Source organism: Microcebus murinus, chromosome 12 (assembly GCF_040939455.1).
Source record: "Microcebus murinus isolate Inina chromosome 12, M.murinus_Inina_mat1.0, whole genome shotgun sequence".
Classification (NCBI taxonomy): domain Eukaryota; kingdom Metazoa; phylum Chordata; class Mammalia; order Primates; family Cheirogaleidae; genus Microcebus; species Microcebus murinus.
The window spans coordinates 2,330,470-2,351,413 of NC_134115.1; the positions used below are offsets into that span (position 1 = coordinate 2,330,470).

The window sequence follows — 20,944 nt, forward strand, 5'->3', positions numbered from 1 at the left end:
CCGTCTGGCAGAGGCAGCAAGCCCAGGGCGTTGGGCGTGGAGAGGTCTCCCGCATCCCCATGGAGCGAAGATTGGAGCTGGTGGAAGGTGCCATGGGAGAGAAGCTCAGGGCTCCCCTCCGGGCAGGAGAGCCCCTGGCGGGGCGGCGGCAGCGCAGCAGGCGGCAGACGTCTAGGCCGCGGCGCCGCGCCTGCGCGGGCAGCGGGGCTGCCAGGGCGGCGTCTGGCCCGGGACCAGCGGGCCGCGGTGCGGACCGGCGCGCGAGGGAACGCGGGGAAAAGACAGGTCCGAGGCAGGATTGGGGGCGAGGAGGTGCAGATCTTGAGCTCGTGATTTGGATAACTCGAGTTTGAGGTACCATCGGGTCAACCACGTGGAAACGCCAAGGGGACAGCTGAAAACACAGGTCTGGCGGGCTGGGGAGCCCCTGGTTGGGGGCACACTGAGGGGTGGCCGGGTGGCCGAGGACGCAGTGAGCTTGGAAGAGATTTCCCACGGAGAGAGTGTGGAGTGAGACCAGGCGATGGCTGAGGGCCAAACCCAGCGCAATTGCCAAGTGGAAGAGGCTAGGTTGACAGAAAACGAGGAGGAACATAAAGAAATGGAAGTAAAACCAGGAACACCTGATGTCATACATGCCAAGGGAAATGTGTTTGACGAGGGAATGGTGTAAGATGAAATCCTGCAGAGGCTTGAGAGAACACTGTCCCTCGCGTTCGGCAGTCTGAGGTCCTCACTGACCACACCAAGCTGTTTATGTGGACGCAGGAGGTCACACTGGCAAGCAGTTTGGAGTGAGGAAATGGAGCCATTTCGTTTGACAAGTCTGGCTATTTATCTTGTTTGCACTTGGAATTTGCAGGGCTTGCTGCTAGTAGGGCAGAAGGATACGATTCAGCTGGGGATTTTCCTAACTGAAAAGGTAAAGAACAAGTAAAAATACCACTGCAAGGTCTGTGCGAATTCCCTACAGGGCACATGAGTAAAAAGGCCCTGAACTGCACTTGTCTACTTTCCCCACTAATGCCATACAGTTTGGTAGGCATCAAACACTCCATATTCTTGCAGAACTCTTAAAACTCAAAAACAAGAAGACATCAAACCAATGAAAAAAAATCAGTAAAAATTTGAATAGATATTTCACAAAATAAGGTATACAAATGGCCTGTTGGGCCGCAGAAATGTACAGCCCGTGTGGGGGAGAGACGACCGCTCAAAAAGACTCAGAGTCCAGAGACTTGATGCAAGAGCAAGAGGATGATTTATTTTCCAGCGCAGCGCAGGGGCAAGCAGCACCACCTAGCTAGCGAAGCTGCCACGCAGACCTTTTCTTTCTTAGGATTTTTATAGGCAGAAACCACACGCAGGTGGCTAGGGATCACAGGGTGGGGGAAAATTCCATGGGCTTTGACCTTGCACAAACATGTACCAGATGGGCTAATATCGGGAACTTCTAATCTTGGTCAATAATTTCCAAGGACTAACGGCAAGCGGTTTTCGGGGAGTTACAGAGTGACGCCGGCGCCAGCGGGGGAGGGAATAGGGTTGAGCGAGCGGATTTTACAGAAGCAGAATGGCGGGTTAGATTTTTCTCCACAGGCCAAAAACATGAGAGAAGATATACAACGTGAATGTTCATCAGGAAAATGCCAATTAAACGACACACCACTATAACTACCCAGGTCTCAGGGCTGTTTCTCAGATATCCTGGGACCCCTCTGGCCTTGAAGCCTTCACACTGGCTCTTCACTCCACCTAGAATGTTCTTCCCCAAATATCTGCATGGCTTCCCTCTTAGAGCCTATAAGGGGTGTCTGGCTTCTTCCTGTGGCTCTTGCTGGTACAAACCATGCTCATTTTCTCTCCCTCTTACTTGTGCCAATCCTTAGGATCAGCATGGCTGTCTCCCAGGTAGGTGGTCAGGTAGTCAGCTTCCAGTGATTCCTATCTCCTGGTATACACACCTCTGTCTAGTTCCCTCCTATAACAAAGAGTGCCCACCTGTATAACCAGCAGGATCCTGCAGAAATGATGGTGCGTGACTTCCAAGGCTAGGTTATCGAAGACATTGTGGTTTCTACCTGGCTTTCTTTTGGGGGAAGCTAGCAACCATATTGTGAGGATGCTCAAGAAGATCATGTGGCTAGAAACTGTGGCTTTCTGCCCGTACTCAGCACATTGTCAAGCATGTGAGTAATCTGCCTTGTGAGAATCCTCCAGTCCCTCTCAAGCCTTCAGGTGATGGAAGCCCTGGTTGACATTTGACTGCAACCTCCTGAGAGACCCTGAGCCAATTACCATCTAGCTAAGCCTCTCCTCAATTCTTGGCCCACAGAAATAATAAATATTTACCATTTTTAGCTGTTAAATTTGAGGGTGCTCTATTATGCAGCAATTGATAACTAACACCAGTGGGAAGGAGTATGTAGCTCCAATTTGGCCTTGGATCTAAGCCACATTCTACTAACCACTGAGAAAGTTTTATTTTGACCCCTCCAATTTAACTTATTGTGTTTATCCTTCAGTTTTGTACCTGCAGGAAGTGGAGGAAGGGGGAGTGAGAGAGAGAGGTGGGGGCATGCAGGAATTGTTGACAGGGAAATTTTGGGGAAAAAGCAATCCAGAAAGATAAGTTTTAAAAGGGTTTAAGGAATCATGTGTGATATAACTCACATTTCTGACCCCACCCAAGAAACTATTAGGAAAAATGTATGTTGCTGTTTAAACCTTGAGTCAGGTTTATGGGCCCCAGTTGTGTGAAAATAGCATACAGATGAGAGGCTAAAGCACGATTATGTCATTCTTATGAAAGTCACACAAGAATCAATGGCAAAGCTACTGATGAAATTGTTCTGGAACTACAGACAAACTCAAGCCGTGTGAAGTGAAAAGCAAACATGCTGAGACCACTTTCTCTGAGATGCACAGCACCAGGGACAGGATAAGGCCTTGCTGAATGACCAATTTTCCAGGGTAGAGCTCATAGGACCCTTCTCTGCAGCCCCTGTCTGGTTTTCCCTAAATCCAGAAAGGAGCAGTGTGGAACTAAGTGCTTCAAGACTAACTCTTTTTTTTTTTTTTTTTTTGAGACAGAGTCTCGCTTTGTTGCCCAGGCTAGAGTGAGTGCCGTGGCGTCAGCCTAGCTCACAGCAACCTCAAACTCCTGGGCTCAAGCAATCCTCCTGCCTCAGCCTCCCGAGTAGCTGGGACTACAGGCATGCGCCACCATGCCCGGCTAGTTTTTTCTATATATTTTTAGTTGGCCAATTAATTTCTTTCCATTTATAGTAGAGACGGGGTCTCACTCTTGCTCAGGCTGGTTTTGAACTCCTGACCTCGAGCAATCCGCCCGCCTCGGCCTCCCAGAGTGCTAGGATTACAGGCGTGAGCCACCACGCCCAAGACTAACTCTTACAACCTTACTCTAAAGGAATATTTAAGGGCCCCCAAGGGAAGGTGAAAGGAGGAAAATCCCAAAGATAAACACCTAGCAGTCCTTAGAAAACCTTGTGGAGAGCAGACGCCAGTTGAAGGATGGCCCGAGCCTGGGGCTTGGGGTCCTGGAAGTTTGATGATGATATTATCATCCAGTCCAGGAGGGGCTGGGATTTTCTCCCGTGTTTCCAGTAGCCCCTGGCCAGCCACAGTCACAGTCCTTTCTACATGCTAGGAAGGAGAACTGTGTGAGATGTTCCCCAAACTGGACAGAGGTAGTAGCAGACCTAAATAATTTTAACAGGGGTAATGGGCCAGGGCTGGCTCAAACATTTGTCTGTAGACTATCCAAGAGAACTTTTATTTCCTGCTTGAGGTGGGTGGAGGCAACTAGAGGGCACAGGCTCAGAGGCCTCCAGGTCTGGCACCCAAGGCCAGCTCTCCCTAATTCACTCCAATTAACAGAGAATGTTGCTCCAGCAAAAACACCAAAGAAGGTGCTTGATAATCAGTTGAAAGATAAACCTCACAAAGCAAACAACTGAAATGTGGCAGAATCCAAATCCTTTCTCTGAGGGAGAAAAAAACAAAGAAAATTCCTCAGTTACAAACAAGAGGGTGGGGCCTTCCAGATCCAGACCTTTGCATGTGCTAAGCAAAACCAAGAATAAGAAAGATAATATGCTGTTTGAGTTGTGTTCAAAATGTCTTTTACAAGTGAAGCAAATTACTTCTGCATGTTCTGGGGCTCTGCAGAGAACAAATAGTGTTCTGCCTTTAATGGGTAAAATTACACAATTTGCTTTTAACAGTAAACCAAAAGCAGAGGGCTTCGGATAGCATCGCGCTCCTGAGGGCTAGCTCCACACAGCTCCACTCCCAGCAGCTTCTGAGCGTTTTGGAGGGACGCGGTTGTCCCCACTGGCCTGGGAGGGCCCTGGCCCTTCATGAAGCGACCTGTTTCTTTCCTTGAACATTTCCTTTGCTGAGCCATCGCTTCCTCTCTTCCTCCCTTGCCGCCGGTTTCTAGGACTAGGTGGCTCTCTGACTTGCTCAGTGGAGGTCGCCGAGAGTTACTGATTTGCGACCCAGGCCCCGGGGTGTCCCGCCCCCCTAAAGGCAGGGGCAACTGCTGCGTGGGCAGCCCCAGTGAGACCAGGCTGGACGCCCGCAAGGCACCACCTTTGTGTTCCAGGGTGCCGAGGCGCAGGCCTGAGGGCGGGCGCGGGAGGACAGTCGGGACCCAGCGGCGGCCGTCTCCTCGCCTCCCGCGCGCCCCGCCTGTCCCCCGCGCGTCCCCCCGGCAGGGGGCGCCGGCCTCGCCGTGCTCCTCGGGGCGGGCGAGCTGGGGACCCTGCCCCCTGCGCGCCCGCCCGCGGTCCGCCCCCCGTGCTCGTCCCGGCTGCCGGCGGGACGCCCGCGCCCGCGCCCAGGACCTCCCCAGCCAGCGCGCGCCGCAGCCCGAGCCGGCGGCGCATCCAGGCCGGAGAGGAGGACGGCGGGATCCTGGAAGGGGACCAACTTGCGACGCGCCGCGGAGAAAGAGCTGTCGCTCGGCAGAAAGGGGTGGTGGCGCCCGGCTCCGCGCCCAAGCCCAAGCCCAAACTACAAGGCCGAGCGTGGCAGTCAGAGGGTGGCGGCCCTCCGGCCCGCACGGCCCCCGGCATGGCGCAGGGCTCGACGCTCCCGCGGCGGGCACCACTGTGGTCCCCGGCCGTCTGGGTGGCCGCCGCGCTCCTGCTCTCAGTGCCCCGGACCTCAGGTAGGACCCGACTTGCCACCCCGCGCGCAGGCGGTGGGTCCGCGGCTCGCGCGGCCGCCCGTCTCCGCCACTTTGCTCCGGCCGCCGCGCCGGCGCCCGTGCTTCCGAGCGAGGGGCGCCCGCAGGGCCGACCGCACCGCCCCGGCGCCAGCCTCGGCCCGGCGCCCTGGCCCGCGCCCGGCCGCCGGGGCTGGTTCCAGTAAGCCGCGCTCTGTGGACGCCGAAGTGTTTCCAGAGGCCAGGGCGGCGGGCGGCGGGGAGCCATGGCCAGGGCTCTCCGAGGTCCCCAGGGGCGAGTGTGAGCGCGCGCGCCGGGCCCCCGACCTGCGCCGGCGGGCGCACCCCGTGGCTCTCAGCGCCGGATTCGTCTTGCTCCCCGCGGTTACCCTCGTAGGGCACGCGCCCCAGTACCCCAGTCTGTCCCGAGGCCCACACCCCAGGGCGGGTCGATGCCGCGCGGGAGGGAGCCGCCTCGCGCTCGCCCGCAGCCCGGGTCCTGACCACCCCGCACGCCGCGGGCCTGTGCGTTGAGACGGGCTCTCTGGCGTCCCTTTTGTTAGCCCGTTCATTCCCTGTCTCGTGTGCCCCGAGGCCTCCCCTGTCCCCCACCGCCCGGGGTGGCGTACGCGGTGTTTCCCGAGACTGCGATCGGGGTCCTCGGGCGGCGGGGACCGTCCGCTTCCGGCCAGTCGCGGGGACGGGGACCTGTGGGAGGTGTGCGGCGGAGGGGCGGGGCCTGGCTCTCGGGGGGCTTTTCCTCGAGGGGCACCCGCTGCCCGCGGGCACCCTGCGCGGGCCCGGCCGCCTAGACGCGGAGCGCAGAGGAGCTGCTCGGAGGTGCGGAGGGACCAGCCACGGCTGCCTGCAGGCGGCGGCGCGCCCGGGGCTGCATTCGGGCACCCGCCGGCGTGGGGGACGTTCGAGGCCGAGGAGGTTCGCCTTAAGTGCCAGAAAAATGTGTGAGACGCTCCTTACACGTAAATGGGCTTCAGTATCCCTCTCCTGCATTCCCTCATGCCGGTGAGAACCGGGGGACAGACGCCCAGCTCCCCCGGCGTCCTGCGCCCCGGGCGTCCGGGCCTGCAGCCCTCCGGCCTGGCAGACGCGATTCGGAAATGCCGAGCGGCCTTTCCTGGGGGACGTTTTGGTTTAAGCAGATGTTGATTACGTCAGACAGTTCTTATTACTTGATTTGGGAAGAAAGTTTGCATTTATATGGCTGTTTGTTAAAGCATAAACTGCGCCAAGTGCACGATGAAATAAACAAACTATGTTCTAAGTGTCCGTCACTTGCGACTTCTGCTTTTTCTGCACTCCCCATCACGCCCCAAGAATCGCCCTCCACCTTAAGAGAGCCTGGCGGTCCCTTTGCCTGGGGCGGGGGAAACGGGTGGGGGTGGGGGGAGGGTCACCGCGTTGCCTGGACGGGCGGTTGCTCCGCCTTGCTGGTGGCCACCCTGCAGGTAATTGCCCTGCAAAAACTCAGCCCTGCAAACCGCTTGGCTCCTGGGCGACCTTGCTTGCACGGGAGGAGACACAGCGGTGAGGGGTTTGAGATGGGTGAGGAGAAAGGTCGGTGGCCCAATGCTTACGTGAAGGTTGTAACAAGAACTGGGAAGTGGCTTGCGCTTTGGGTGGAGTGTTTAAACGTTGCCATCTTTTCCAATGTAAGAAAGGTGTGATGAACAAAGCAGTGCAATCGGAGGTCATTTTCTTCAGTTTTTGAATAATACTATCATAGGGGAAGGAGTAGGATATAATTCTCTTCCTTCTGGACTGCTAACTGAAAATCAAAGAATATATTAACATATTGAAAATATGAATAAAATTATATGATTACAGGAGATTTGCGTGTTTGGAATATTTTCTGCTGAGGAGTCCCTGTAATTTGAGTATGTTTTATAAGTGAAATAGTTTACTATGTAAAAACATCAAAAGGTTATTCTAAAAGGATTTACTCCACTCTTTGATAGAAAGACTGTCCCCTGTCAGGACAAATACCCAGTTTGGGACTGTGTACCCTTCCAGACAGGGTTGGCTGGGAGGGAGGGAGCTGAGGGTCCTCCCTCCCCCATTGTGACAGTGTAGTATTTACTTCTGGGCCAGATCTCTGGAGTGATGATCATAATAAATAATGATAGTGACATAGAAGAAAATAAGTGAACACATCTTGAATAAGAAGACTTTGTGGAAAAAGAAAAGTTTGTATGTAAGTAGTAAGGCAACATTTTTCTTAATATGGCTGTGTACCAAGCAAAGAACTACACATTTGAAACTTTCTAGTATTTAATTATGAGATCAAGCTTAACCCTCACATCCACTTGATAAAGAATGTCACCCTGAAAATCTGAACATCGTGGACCCTATGTGACACTCGGGGGCTCTAGTAGGTGAGGCTGAACTTTTCATTAGTCAAGCAAATCATAGTTAGAAAACTGACAAGAATTCTGCTTAATATTTGTGTGCAAAAAGCAACATGCGTTTAAAATCTGCATTTTCCAGGGGTAGTTTTTGGTGACAGTGGTCTGCAGATTTATGAGACGATGTGAAATGACATTTCTATTTTTATCATGGAATAATTTTTCTATTGTTGGTCCAAAGTGCAGCTGTAATTGGTGTTTGTAGATGCCTCTTGTGGTTTGTGGAATCACTTGTTGCCCCTTAAACATTTACATTTACCTTGGATATAACCTCAGAAACTTTTTACGGCTGGCAGTCTGAATTTTACACCACTCTTTTCTTTGGAAGCTCTTTTTCTGAAGTCAGTGGAATAGAAATGCAGGAGTGAGAACAGCTCTTCTGACTGGTAGGGAAGACTAATCGTCTTTAGAAAGGTTTCCGCAGGAAAACTGGCTCTGCTTTAAAATGCATTGCAGGGGAGGCCAGGGTGGGAAAAGTTATCATTGTCATTGAAATGGAAACTGGGTGTCACGGGTTTGGGATTCCTAATCTTCAGGAGGATTCAGTGCTAGAAATTTGGGTTCCTTTGTAAGTTTTTCCCCTTGGAGAGTTCTAATTATGTAATTCCAAGTTGTACTGAGGGAAAAGAAAGAGCACTACTAAGTGTTATCCCCACCCAAAGTTTGTAAATGTCTTCAAAAATGTTTGTTGACAATAGAGGCCTTTTGGTGTTTACCTGGTCCATTTTCTGGGACATCCCTTCCACCCCCATCAGCGTCTAGTGGTTTTGCAGGGCAAAGGGCTGAACTGCTCAGCTTTGGGTTTTCATTGCTGTGCCCCACTGGGTGCTCCTCAGGGCTGGCTCTTCCTTGCACCCGCTTTGGCTGTGACTGTGTTCTTTGTAAAGAACGTTGTCATGAGGATATTTCCTTCTTTGGGAACCCCATGACTGCCAAGCGGACCCCATGAATACCAAGCATGAATAATTTTAAAGCAAAGAAACTAGGGTGCTTCGCTTTGTAGAGGAAGCATTGCCAGTTAGGTGTGGGTTTTTACTGGTTGTACCCCAGCTGCAAGGCAATAGCAGTTTTGTGAGAACTTGGGCTGAAAGGACTGGTGTTGAAAACATTGCTTCTGGGTGTCACGCTGGGCTCTCTGGGTTTGAATTGTTCCTTGGTACCACTGCATCATTGTTAGGAGTTCAGTGGATACTGTGGGCTTCTTGAGTTTTGAAGTAAAAATCTAAGCCACTAGAGGAGCTCTGGCCCGTTAATTATGGCTGCAATTGGCTTGTGTTTTGTACCAGCTGCCTTTTTCTAACATGTATTTATTTGGTTTTGTAAAGGAGCTTGCCAGGTTGGAAATGAGGGCGGGACAGCTCTGCTTACATGTGTAGTTGTCATAAAATATGTCTGGGGTGTAATCTGTTCAAAATCATATTAACAGAGAGGCCAAGAATTGTTGAACAGTGTTGGGAATTTTCATAAAGCTTTTCAAAATGAGGGAATTGTGTTGGTGTAGTTTGCACCATTTTTGGGATTTCTGGGATTGTTTTCTTTTAAGTTCTATCTCTGAAAGAACCAAAACAATAAAAGCCAAAGGGAAGGAAATAATTACAGAAAAATTTAGCCTAATTTGACTTAGTAGCTTGTCCTCTAGAAAGTTCCATTGGGAAGTGGTGTATGTGTCTTTAATTGTTTCTGGAATGAGCTTCAGTGAGCACTCTGTCACTTTGGAGATGTTATCAGGGGAGAATGTGGCTGCTGCTTTAACTCTTCTGCTGAGTGGGGGAGGGTTTCCCCCAAGTCCCAAATGCTCACATCCTAATGGTTTCCACATCTTCCTGGAGGGGTGGTTAACACAGTGTGCAGTTAAATTGCAGAAACATTTTTGGCTTGAACTCGTTGTAGGCTTGTGCCATGGAATACAGCAGCCACTGGGTATAGGCAGCTATTTAAGTTAAAATTAATTAAAATGAAAAGAAATTAAAAATTCAATTCCTCCACCTCACTGGCCTCATTTCAGGTGTAAGTAGCCAGTTATGGCTCTGCAAAAAAAAGTCTTTGAGATTTTGGTAGGGATTGCATTGAATTTGTAGATTGCTTTGAGTGATATTAACATCTCAATTGTATTAAGTCTTCCAGTGCATAAATATGGGATGTCTTTCCATTTATTTAGATCTTCTTTAATTTCTTTCAGTGATATTTTGGAGTTTTCAGTGTACAAGTCTTTTACCTCCTTAATTAAATCTATTCCTGAGTATGTTCTTTTTTTCATGCTATTATAATTGGAATTGTTTTCTTAATTTCCTTTTTGGATTGCTTATTGTTAGTGCATAGAAATACAATTAATTTTTGTGTGTTGATTTTCTATCCTGCAGGTTTGTGGAATTTGTTTATTAGCTCAAATAGCATTTTTCTGGATCTTACTCTCTACATAAGGTCATGTCATCTGCAAATAGATAATTTGGCTTCTTTTCCTATTTTAATGTCTTTATTATTTTTTCCCCTTGCCTAGTTGCTCAGTCCAGAACTTCCAATACAGTCATGGGCCACATAATAACATTTTGAATGATAAACTACATATATGATGGCGGTCCCATAAAATTATATTTTTGCTGTACCTTTTCTGTGTTTAGATGTGATAGATACACAGATCCTTCTCACTGTGTTACAACTGCCTGCAGTATTCAGTACAGTAACATGCTGTACAGGTTTGTAGCCTAGAAACAGTAAGCTATCCTATATAGCCTAGGTACCATCTAGGTTTATGTATGAGCACTCTGTGATGTTCGCAGGACAATCACTTAACAATGAATTGTGCATTTCTCAGAATGTATTCCTGTTAAATGATGTGTCATTGTACTGTGTTGAGTAGAAGTGGGCCACTTGTTTCTGATCTTAGAGGAAAAGCTTTCAGTCTTTTTTCATTAAGTATGATTTTCCCTATGGGCTTGTCATAGTGGCTTTTATTATGTTGTGGTAGTTTCCTTTCTATTCTTTTTCTAATTTTTTGGTATATTTTGACTTTTGGAACATGTTAATTTTCTGCATGTTCAAAAAATAAAATTAAATCACTAAAGATAGTGAGAAACTAGGCTGGGCACAATGGCTTATGCCTGTAATCCCAGCACTCTGAGAGGCTAAGGCGGTAGGATCACTTGAGCTCAGGAGTTTGAGACCAGCCTGAGCAAGAGCAAGACTGTATCTCTTTTAAAAAGAGAAAAATTAGCCAGGTGTGGTGGCTCACCCCTGTAGTCCCAACTACCCGGGTGGCTGAGGCAGCAGAATCACTTGAGCCTACAAGTTTGAGGTTGCAGTGAGCTATGATGACACCACTTGCACTCTAGCCCTGGCAACATAGTGAGACTCTGTCTCAAAAAAAATAATAAATAAAAAAAAAAAAAACCATGGGAAACTAGAATTGAATGAAGGCAAGTATATAAATACGACTGTATTGCAAATGAATAACAGGACCACGTGTCGGGGGAAAGAAGCCCAGTTCAAGTAATTGTTGGACGCAGTGTGTTGACTGTGTATCCTCAGTCTACAGGGATTAAACAAAAGCAACAACAGGAAAGAAAATCGTGCACTCTTCGTAGGTTTGATTTTCGTAGTGGTGTGAATGTTATCAATTCTGAATCTATTTTGTGCGAATTGTGAGATATTGCTGACAGTGTTGGAGCCAGGTTCTCACTGTGGAAGGAAGGAGATACAAATATGGAATGAGGGAAGGTGGGCAAGACTCTAGATTGCCTGGGTTGGAATTGTAGGTGTCAGTATAACTCATGATTTCATTTATATACATATGGTACGTAGCATGGTAAAATGACAAATCCAGAATTTGTAAAATATTTGATTCTGTACACAACAGCTATTTCCTAGCACCTTGTTAGGAGTGAGCACTCTCGGCGCTCAGATCTTGGTTTCTAAATATTGTTGTGTATCTATCAAAGTAGCCAGAGAGCTTTGGAGAAATGACTGATTATGGGATTGGGACAGGGAAAAATACAAGGTGAGCCTGGAACATGTTCTTGTAGTAGAAAGTGCGGGAGCACTCAGAAGTGGTGGGGGCATGTCAGACATACACAGGAGCCAACTTGAAGGATCTCTAGTGGCCAAATCTTGGGACTGTTTAAGCATCAACATAGGTAAGGACAAGCATGGAGCATGCGTGGAACAAAATAGGAATCCACGATTCACTATTGATAATAAGTACATAACTAAATAAATACAAGTATGAGTTTCCTAGGGCTGCCATAACAAAATGCCACAAACTGGATGACTTAACAAAAATTTATTCTCACACAATTCTGGAACCTGGGAGTCTAAAATCAAGGTGTCAGCAGGGCCACACACTCCCTGCCACGCCTCTGGGGAGAATCCTTTTTTGGGTCTTCCGGTTTCTGGTGGCTCTTGGTGCACTTGGCTTGTGGCTGCATCACTCTGGTTGCCACCTCCATCTTTACATGACCTTCTTCCCTGCGACCATGTGTGTCTTCTCCTCTTCTTATAAGGACACCAGCTAGTGGATTTAGAGCCACTCTAAATTCAGGATGATTTCATCCCAAGACCTTAGCTCATACTGCTGCAAAGTCTATTTCTAAGTAAGGTCACATTTTGATGTTCTGAGTGGATATGAATTTTTGGGGAACACTGTTTGACTCACTATAACACGTAAATAAATAGGAAGGCTGGGGAAGAGAGAACACATCCATAAAGCAAGAATCATCAGTGAGTGCTGGATCTAATTAAAGGGGAGCATGTTTGATGAGAGCAGGAAATGCTCATGGTCTTAAAGGTTTTTCCCACAGATTCCTTACTTTCAAGGGGACAGTTACTATAGACTGGAGAGACAAGACACCACCTTAGCTGGGCGATCCAGGTTAATAGCACAGCTTCAGGCAGATGGCTGCTGTCCCTGGAGAAGCACACATCACTTAGGTTGCATTCAGCTGGGGATGAGAATCTGCTTGTGAGTAAAAATCAGCCACCCAAATGGAGGGTCATTTTATGAAACAACTTGATCTGTAGTACAAGTTGCTGGTGACATGAAAGACAAAACAGGCTAGGCTGGGTCCAGCTTAAAGGACAGGGATGAGGCAGCCCAATGCAGATTCTGGACCCAACCCTGGGGCTAAAAACTGCTGTCATGGATATTACTGGAACCGTTGATGAAATTGGAAGGTGGATATAAATTATTTAAACGTGTTGTGAAAGTTGGCTTTCCTCCTGCGTTTGTTAGCGGTGTGAGAGCCTGTCCTTGCTCTCAGGACATGCATACCCTGAAGTGTTGGAGGATAAGCTCGAGATCCTCAGCCTCCTCCCAGAGAGCTCAGGACACAAGCCTGGGGGGGTGTGCAGAGAGGAGGGTGAAGCACTGGGCCTCAGTGACACTTCAGTGAGTCTTGGCACAGAGCAGAGGGCAATCCATGCACAATTCTTACAGCTTCTCTGTAAATTTGAGATTGTTTCCAAATAAAGAATTAAAAATGTCAAATGGTACCAATGTGTGGCTGAAGCCAGTGGAATGCACAGTAGAGTTTAGCATGTTCTCGTAGAAAAAAGACTCAGAAGTAGTTATGATTTCATTGGAAATGGTGTCACAGGACCAGGGAGGGCTGGGATCCAGGTGCCCTTGAGGCCAGACAGAGTTTCATTAAAGGGACTGAAAATCCCAAAGTCTTAGTCTAGTTTCTGGATTGCCAGATATTTTCTAATTTTTTTCTTAATATTTTTATTACAGAAAACTTCCAACATACATAAAATTAGACTAGTACAGTAAACACCTAGATATTTTTCACCCAGCTTCAAGTTACTACACTCTATTGTTTTGCTTCATTTCCCCTGGCCTAGTTAACAGGTCTCAGCCTTAACTTTGTTACCTTTAGGAACTCTTTTCACCTAACCTCCTTACCATTATCACCTGGAGCCCTGGTGATACCTGACATCCAGGCTGGCTCCTATTTTCCCAGCCACCTGGAAATAGCCGGTTACCCTTGATTTGCTCCTGGTGAATCCACCCCATTCATTCCCTTCGATTTTCTCCATCTTTGCTCCCTCAGTCCCTGCCTTGCCCTCCAGGCAGAGCCACTGTGGGCTTGGCGGTTGAGAATTCTAGAAGGTGCTGCAAGGTGCAGGGCCAGGAGTCCTGTCCTGGAGGGTGGTTTCTGAGCAGCTCTAACTCCCTGGGGATCTCTGTGTGAGGGTGTGTGGAAGGCCCCAGAAGTCATGCTCAGTCCAGCCCTTCCCAACCCCCTTGCCTTCCCAAACCTGCTTCTGGCAGGTGCTCCTGTTACTACCTCGTGGGGCGCACCTCACAGACAGGGACATTCTCCACTGTTCTCAGGGCCCTGGGTTTATTAAGCAACATTGTATTAAGGTGTAGAAAAGGAGGAGGCATTTCAGCTTCCAGGTGTTTACTGCTCTTCCCTCCTTTTTTTCAGCAACAACAGCAGCAGCAGACCCTGCTTTCTGCTTCTCAGTGTGAAGGCTTTGACACCCTGTTTTAGAATTCTGACTATAGGATGGTGAGATAGTATTTACCATGTGTAGAACAGATGAAGGGCTTAACATCCACAATACATAAAGAATGCATAAGATAAATGAGAAAAGGATAAATACCCCAAGTAAAAGAGGGTCAGAAGGTACAGTCTGGCAATTTTCAGAACAAAAACAAAGGGCCACAAATTTATGAAAAAAGTTAGGCCTAATTAGGATTCAAGAAAATGCAAATTATGAGACACTTATCTCCAGCTCTGAAGTCAGAAGTGGGAAATAAGGCAATGTGGGGAGCATGCCATCATCATGCTGCTGGTGCTGCCACTTTTGGGGCAGTTTGGCATTGTTTGTTAGCATTTAAAATGCACATATTCTGTGGTCTACTCTAAAAACAGCCATGCTCTTCATTGCAGCACATTTGTAGTTGTGAACGCTGGAAACATATGCATGTCTTTGTAACGGGAGCCAAATAAATGCTGGTATTTCTTCTCTGTGGGCCATTAGGCAAATGAGCGTGAATTTGTGAATGCGGAGCCCTGTGGTGCTGATGAGGGAGATTTCAGAGAGGATTTTGGGTGGGGAGAAGATCAAGTCACAGAAGGACAGGTGTGTTGCTCTGCAGGATGTGTCTGAAATCTCCCACCTCCCTCCCCCCATTTCTGTAGGGGTATCTCTAGAGCTAGAGTAAGTAAAATAGACCTGCACCCCGCTGGCAAACAGGTCACCCTGGGAAGATGAGGCAGTTGGCCAAAGGTATCGCCCTGTCTTGGCTATAGTTTTTATTCACTTATTTGTTCTAACAAGGAGGCTGCTTTCCTGTGTCATTGAAGAGATTCGGGGCCTTTTGTGCCATTGCACCTCCTGTGTTCCTGATGCTTTATCAAATCCTTTTTTGAAGCTCCTGGGGAAGATGATTATCTCTAGGAATTGGGGATAAATGTGTTAGGGCTGCTTTGTAGGAAGTCCTCTGGCTTTGCCCAGGGGAGGAGGTGAGGAAAAGGGGGCAGTCAGCATACCAAGCAGGCTCTGGCAGTTCATAAGCTCATCAGGGGTGCCTCTGGGTCCTGGGCATCCTGTGAGATGGGAGAGGATAGGAGGTTGGAGTTGCAAGAAACTCAGCTGACCTTTGGGTTTGCAGGCTCCCCTGGTGGGCTTTACAGATATTTGATCCACATTCCATTTGGAATATATTTTAACATTTTTAAAATTACTGTGAAAACCCCCAGGCTAGTTTGCTTCCTGCCAGACCAGTAGTGTGTTCATGGGCATCCCTGGTTAGCATGTTTTGGTACATACTGGAGCAGCCATCTCTGTTGAATTCCAGAATCCTCAGTTTACACCATGAGCTGTTCAATAATAATACCTTGTGTAAAAGGCCACAAGAATCAGAATTTTCTTGATATTCTGAAACTAAAGCCAAATACAGGAGATCTAAAAGGATGTTGAGGTGGAAATGGGATTAGAGCTGTCTTTCTAAACTTTCAGGTTCAAGTTTCTATGGCTATTTAAAATGGAGGCCCCCTGTTCTTACTGACTTTTTAACAGAGATTATTACACTGTTACAGGTTGAGTTGTATCTACCCAAAAAAAGATATGTTGAAGTCCTAACTCCCAGAACCTCAGAATGTGACCTAATTTGGAGAAAGTCTTTACCGAGGTGATAACTTAAAATGAGGTTGTTGGGAGGGGCCTTAATCCAATCTGACTGGTGCCCTGAAGGGGAAGCTTGGCCACTGGCAGACTCATGTAGAGGGAACGTCATTTGCAAGGTGGCTGATGGTGCAGACACTGGGAGAAGAGGCTGTCTGCAAACCAGGGAGAGCAGCCTGGAGCAGGTCTTCCCTCATGGCCCTCAGAAGGAACAACCCTGCTGACTCCTTGATCTCCAGACCCTCCTTCCAGAACAGTGAGACAACAGATTTCCTGTTGTATAAGCCACCCAGCCTATGTACTTTGTTAGGGCAGTCCTAGGAAAATGGCACATGCACATCTACACTAAGGTGCATGCTAATAGAGTACTGCCTGCTGTTGATTTACGTTTTGGATTTCTGCATAAGAATTCACTTAATGACAAGGGTCTACTGCTAACCCACACTGCTCCTGTGGCCGAGCCCTTGGGTAGTGAGCCAACTGGCCCTGGCCCTAGCACTGGTCAGCACTGTGGCAGGAGTCAGAGGCACAGACTCAGGAGGCCCAGCCTGACTGGTGGTGCCATGTACCTTGGGGAGCAACAGGGGCCTTGGTCAGTGTGCCCACTGCCTGACTTGGCCGTTCACTTGGCATGGGAGAGCAGCTCCATCCTGGAGAGCCTGGCATCCCTGCACCTGGCCAGCCCCATGGGCATGCAGGCACCTCCATGCAGCCCTCTCCTGCCTCTGAGGCCTGCTCTCTGGGGTCATTGGTTGGCTGCCCATCTGTCCTGTCACCTCCATTCAGCTGTTTGCCTGGAGGGAAGGACCTTGAGCCATGTGGTTCCCGCGGTTTGATGGGGTGCATGATCTCTGCAGTGCCCCAGATGTCAGAGCAGATGAGGTGGCTCTCCAAGGGTGGGTGCTGGGAGGAAGACAGCTGCACAGACCCTCTGACGCTGCTCCCCTCCCAGCCCCCATGCTAGGCAGGCAGTGATACCCATCCTTGGCTCTTTGTTTCCCTTTTGGAGGGGGAGGCTGGGCAAAAACAAAAACAAAAGCTAACAAAAGCAAACATCCTCACTGGGGCTGGGATTGTGGGGCTGTCAGCAAGTGTGATTTATGTGGGACCTGGAAGCCCTTTGAAGTGGGAGGCAGATTGGAAGGCCCCGGGCTCCTGGGGAGGCCCTGGCGGCACCAAATGGGGGAAGGAGTTGCTGCCCCTGCCAGGGCCAGGTTTGTCAGGGAAGGCATTCTTTGAAGCACATTCCTTTGTCCTTTGGCTTCAGGGGTGCCTTCGGTCCCTTTTGTCCTGTCTTTCAGAGCAAAGGCCTGGCTTCAGAGTCAGTGGGCAGAAAAGGGCATGGACTCAGGCTGCACCTGAATTTGCTCCTCCAGCTTTTGTGGAACCCCCAGGGTGGGGGTGGGTCTTGGCTGGCCACTCCTCCGAAGGCACCTGGGTGGGACAGTGAGCCGGCCTTTGGGTGCTGGAAATGGGGTTGCATGGGGCTGTGTGAGGAGGAGGAGCATTAGCAATGAGCATGTTTTGGAGGTGTCTGCATGGAATTCTGTCTTCTTTCTGATCGTATTAATAGTTCTGTCAAGAACATAATGATTTAAGATTCAGCTAGCTTTTTTGACATATACCAGTTTTCCTTCATTATTTGCAAAATTGAGTGTGTCATCATTTTAGTGTGGAAATTTTATTTTAGAAATAAAATGCCATTATCATTTTCTTTTGGAAGAAGGAAAATCGATTATTTTGCAAGGCAGAACACAGACATAATTATCTCTAATTAGTAAAGTATTGTATATGTTTTCAGAGTTCAAACAAGGTTTACTTTTTTGTCTCTTTAACATTATACTAAATTTTGGCCCATTTCTTTCTTTTTAAGAAAATAATAAGTTTAGAGAGAACCAAGATTGTCAAGTTTCTTTCAGTTGACCAGCCATACATTTCTATGGGTCCTAAAAGCTAGGCTGATTAAAAATAAAACAAAAAGAAAGAACAAAAGCCAAAGGTGGTTATAAGTTGAACTGCCCAGGATTAAGTTTTACAAAATTCTCTTCATAATTGCTTCTTTCCCCAGCCAGAGAATGAGTCCTGCCGTGAGCTTTGGGTGTGTGGGTCAGGGGCGGTGCTGGGGGGCCCTGGTGATGTTGGGGGAGCTTTGGATTGGGCCAATTATTTATTTATAACATTTGTTTTAAAAGACACAGTGTGAAAACCCCCACAATACTATACTCCATATCTTCTATCTTTTATGGAGGCAGACACTTCTAAGAGGCCCTTCCTGGCACTGAAGTGTGACTTCAGTTAGTTTTCTCTGGACTGTTTTAATTTTATACCAGGATAATGCATTTTAGTATTTGATTAAGTAAAAATCAAGGAAAGCAAAATAAAACAAAAAAAATCTAGTAATACATGCTGATGGTTTTAAAAAGAGACCCACACTGAGAAGGGTGTAAAATGAAAAACACCTTTCCGGTCTCACCCCCTACCTCCCCCACCCCGCCCCCATAACCACGACTTACAGTCTTGTGCTTCATTCCAGACATTTTCTGGGCATATGTGCTCCTCTGTGCATCTCCTTTATTTATTTTTAGAAATTGTGTTAAAATTTACATAACATAAAATTAACCGTGTTAAAGTGATCTATGCAATGGTATTTAGTACATTCTCAGTGTTATGCAACTTTTCCAGAAAAAGGAAATCCCCTACCCATTAGAAGTAACTCCCAACCCCCCTGCCTGTATTTCTCCAGCCTCTGGCAACCACTAATTTACCTTCTGTCTCTGTGGATTTGCCTATTCTGGAAATTTCATGTAAATGGAATCCTGCAATATTGGCCTTTTGTGTCTGGTCTCTGTCACTGAGCATGATGTTCTCAAGGTCCGTCCATATTGTAGCACCCTTTATTTGCTTTTATACATGGTGAGATCATACCATAATACTGAACTGAAGTTTGCTGTTTCACGTAGCAGTAGTGATTAGAAATCTTTCCATATTAGTATTGCCAGGCGACCTCATTTTTAAAAGCCATTGTTAATATCTGTCAGTTGTATTTCATAATTTATTTCACTGGTCTCCTATAGATGGTTACTTCTGATTTTTAGCCATTACCCTAAGCAAGTCTGCAGTGAACCTCTGTACGCTCCTTTTAAAAATTTTTTTGCATTGTGTGAATATCTGTAGAGCTAATTACCAGAAGTGAAATGTCTTTGTGCAAGGTATTATATTTAAATTTTTGATAGAGTCTAAAAAATTGCTCTCCAGCAATTTATGCTCTCAGCAATGGTGTCTGAATTTTTAGGTTTTGCTAGACCCTGATCAACACTGGAAATTATCAGGCATTTTAATCATAGGAAGTATGAAAAATAGAAATGGTATTTTCATTCTGTGTGTTGACATTTAAAAAATTGTCTGAGTCTTACTGTCTTTATAAGTAATCTGGGTTTCTTTTTTTCTGAGAAATAAGTGTTCACTTTCTCTACTAATTTTCTATTAGGGATTCTCAATTGTCTCACTGATTTCTAAGAATAGTTCTGAGAATATTTAGCTGTATTCCAGATCATATGAAAATATTTTTTTCTGGGGTTGTCCTATGACTTTGCTTACAATATTTGTTCCCATACAGAAATTTTAATTTTTATGTAGTCAAACTAAGCTAGTTGTTGTTATTTTATATATATTTCAGTTCTCAGTCATACATTGGAATCCCTTTGCCATTCTAAGCTTATTTTTTAAAATTATCCTTTCTTGGGGTTTTCTTTTTTTTTTTTTTTGTTTTTTTTGAGACAGAGTCTCACTCTGTTGCCTGGGCTAGAGTGCTCTGGCATCAGCCTAACTCACAGCAACCTCAACCTCCTGGCCTCAAGCGATCCTTCTGTCTCAGCCTCCCAAGAGCTGCGACTACAGGCATGTGCCACCATGCCTGCCTAATTTTTAGTTGTCCAGCTAATTTCCTTCTATTTTTAGTAGAGATGGGGTCTCACTCTTGCTCAGGCTGGTCTTGAACTCCTGACCTCAAGCAATCCACCCGCCTTGGCCTCCCAGAGAGCTAGGATTACAGGCGTGAGCCAACGTGTCCGGCCCAAGGGGTTTCTTATGATTTTATATTTTTGAGGTTAAATCTTTGGTTCATATAAAATTTAGATCCAACTTTATTCTCCTCAGAAAAATGAGTTGTCTTGAAATCCTTCATTGTATAATCTATATCAATGATTTGAAAAGCAGCCTTTTTTGTATTAAAACCCCAAGTTAGATTGGTGTTATTTCTGGAATATTCAGTTTTTATCTCACATGGTTTTATGATTTTAATATTTGATAGCATTAAAACTTTACCCTGGCTGGGCGCGGTGGCTCACGCCTGTAATCCTAGTTCTCTGGGAGGCCGAGGCGGGTGGATTGCTCGAGGTCGGGAGTTCGAAACCAGCCTGAGCAAGAGCGAGACCCCGTCTCTACTATAAATAGAAAGAAACTAATTGGCCAACTAATATACATAGAAAAAATTAGCCGGGCATGGTGGCGCATGCCTGTAGTCCCAGCTACTTGGGAGGCTGAGACAGAAGGATCGCTTGAGCCCAGGAGTTTGAGGTTGCTGTGAGCTAGGCTGACGCCATGGCACTCACTCTAGCCTGGGCAACAAAGCGAGACTCTGTCTCAAAAAAAAAAAAAAACTTTTCCCTTTTCTCCAAAATTTTACTGGCTGGGCTCACTTATTTTTCTGCATGAACCTAAGAAGAAAACTATTATAAGTAAGGCAAGTTCTGAACAATTTAAATTTTATGAGTGTAGCTTTAGTTACAGCTTTTAGATTGTGTTATATAGTATTTTTAATATTGTTCTTTTCTAAATAGTTTGTAATCAATTTTTATTTTTTCTGTGATTCAAGAGTTGTTTAAGAAGAAATTTTAATACTTCTAGGGAGTTATTTTGTAGTTTTATTGCATTTTGTGTAGAGAATGATTTTCTGTATTCTGATTTTGGGGAATTTGATTTTTTTTAATGGCTTAAACTATGGTTACTTGTTATGTTCAGTAGGAATTTAGATATAATCTCAGTTTAGAGCAACCTCATTGGTTATATAAATTAGTTTTTCTGTATCTTTTTTTTTTTTTTTTTTTGAGACAGAGTCTCGCTTTGTTGCCCAGGCTAGAGTGAGTGCCGTGGCGTCAGCCTAGCTCACAGCAACTTCAAACTCCTGGGCTCGAGTGAT

General features: G+C 46.9%; 1 protein-coding gene across 1 annotated transcript in view; it reads left to right on the forward strand.

Moving 5' to 3' along the window:
- The first annotated feature begins 4,852 nt into the window (after positions 1–4,852).
- The window catches only part of ROR2 (receptor tyrosine kinase like orphan receptor 2), a 229,092-nt gene continuing 213,000 nt past the window's right edge, over positions 4,853–20,944 (forward strand). Inside the window, exon 1 of the mRNA XM_012773835.3 lies at positions 4,853–5,197. Coding sequence (XP_012629289.1) covers positions 5,101–5,197 — 97 coding nt within the window. The 5' untranslated portion in view covers positions 4,853–5,100. The remainder of the gene's footprint in view (positions 5,198–20,944) is intronic.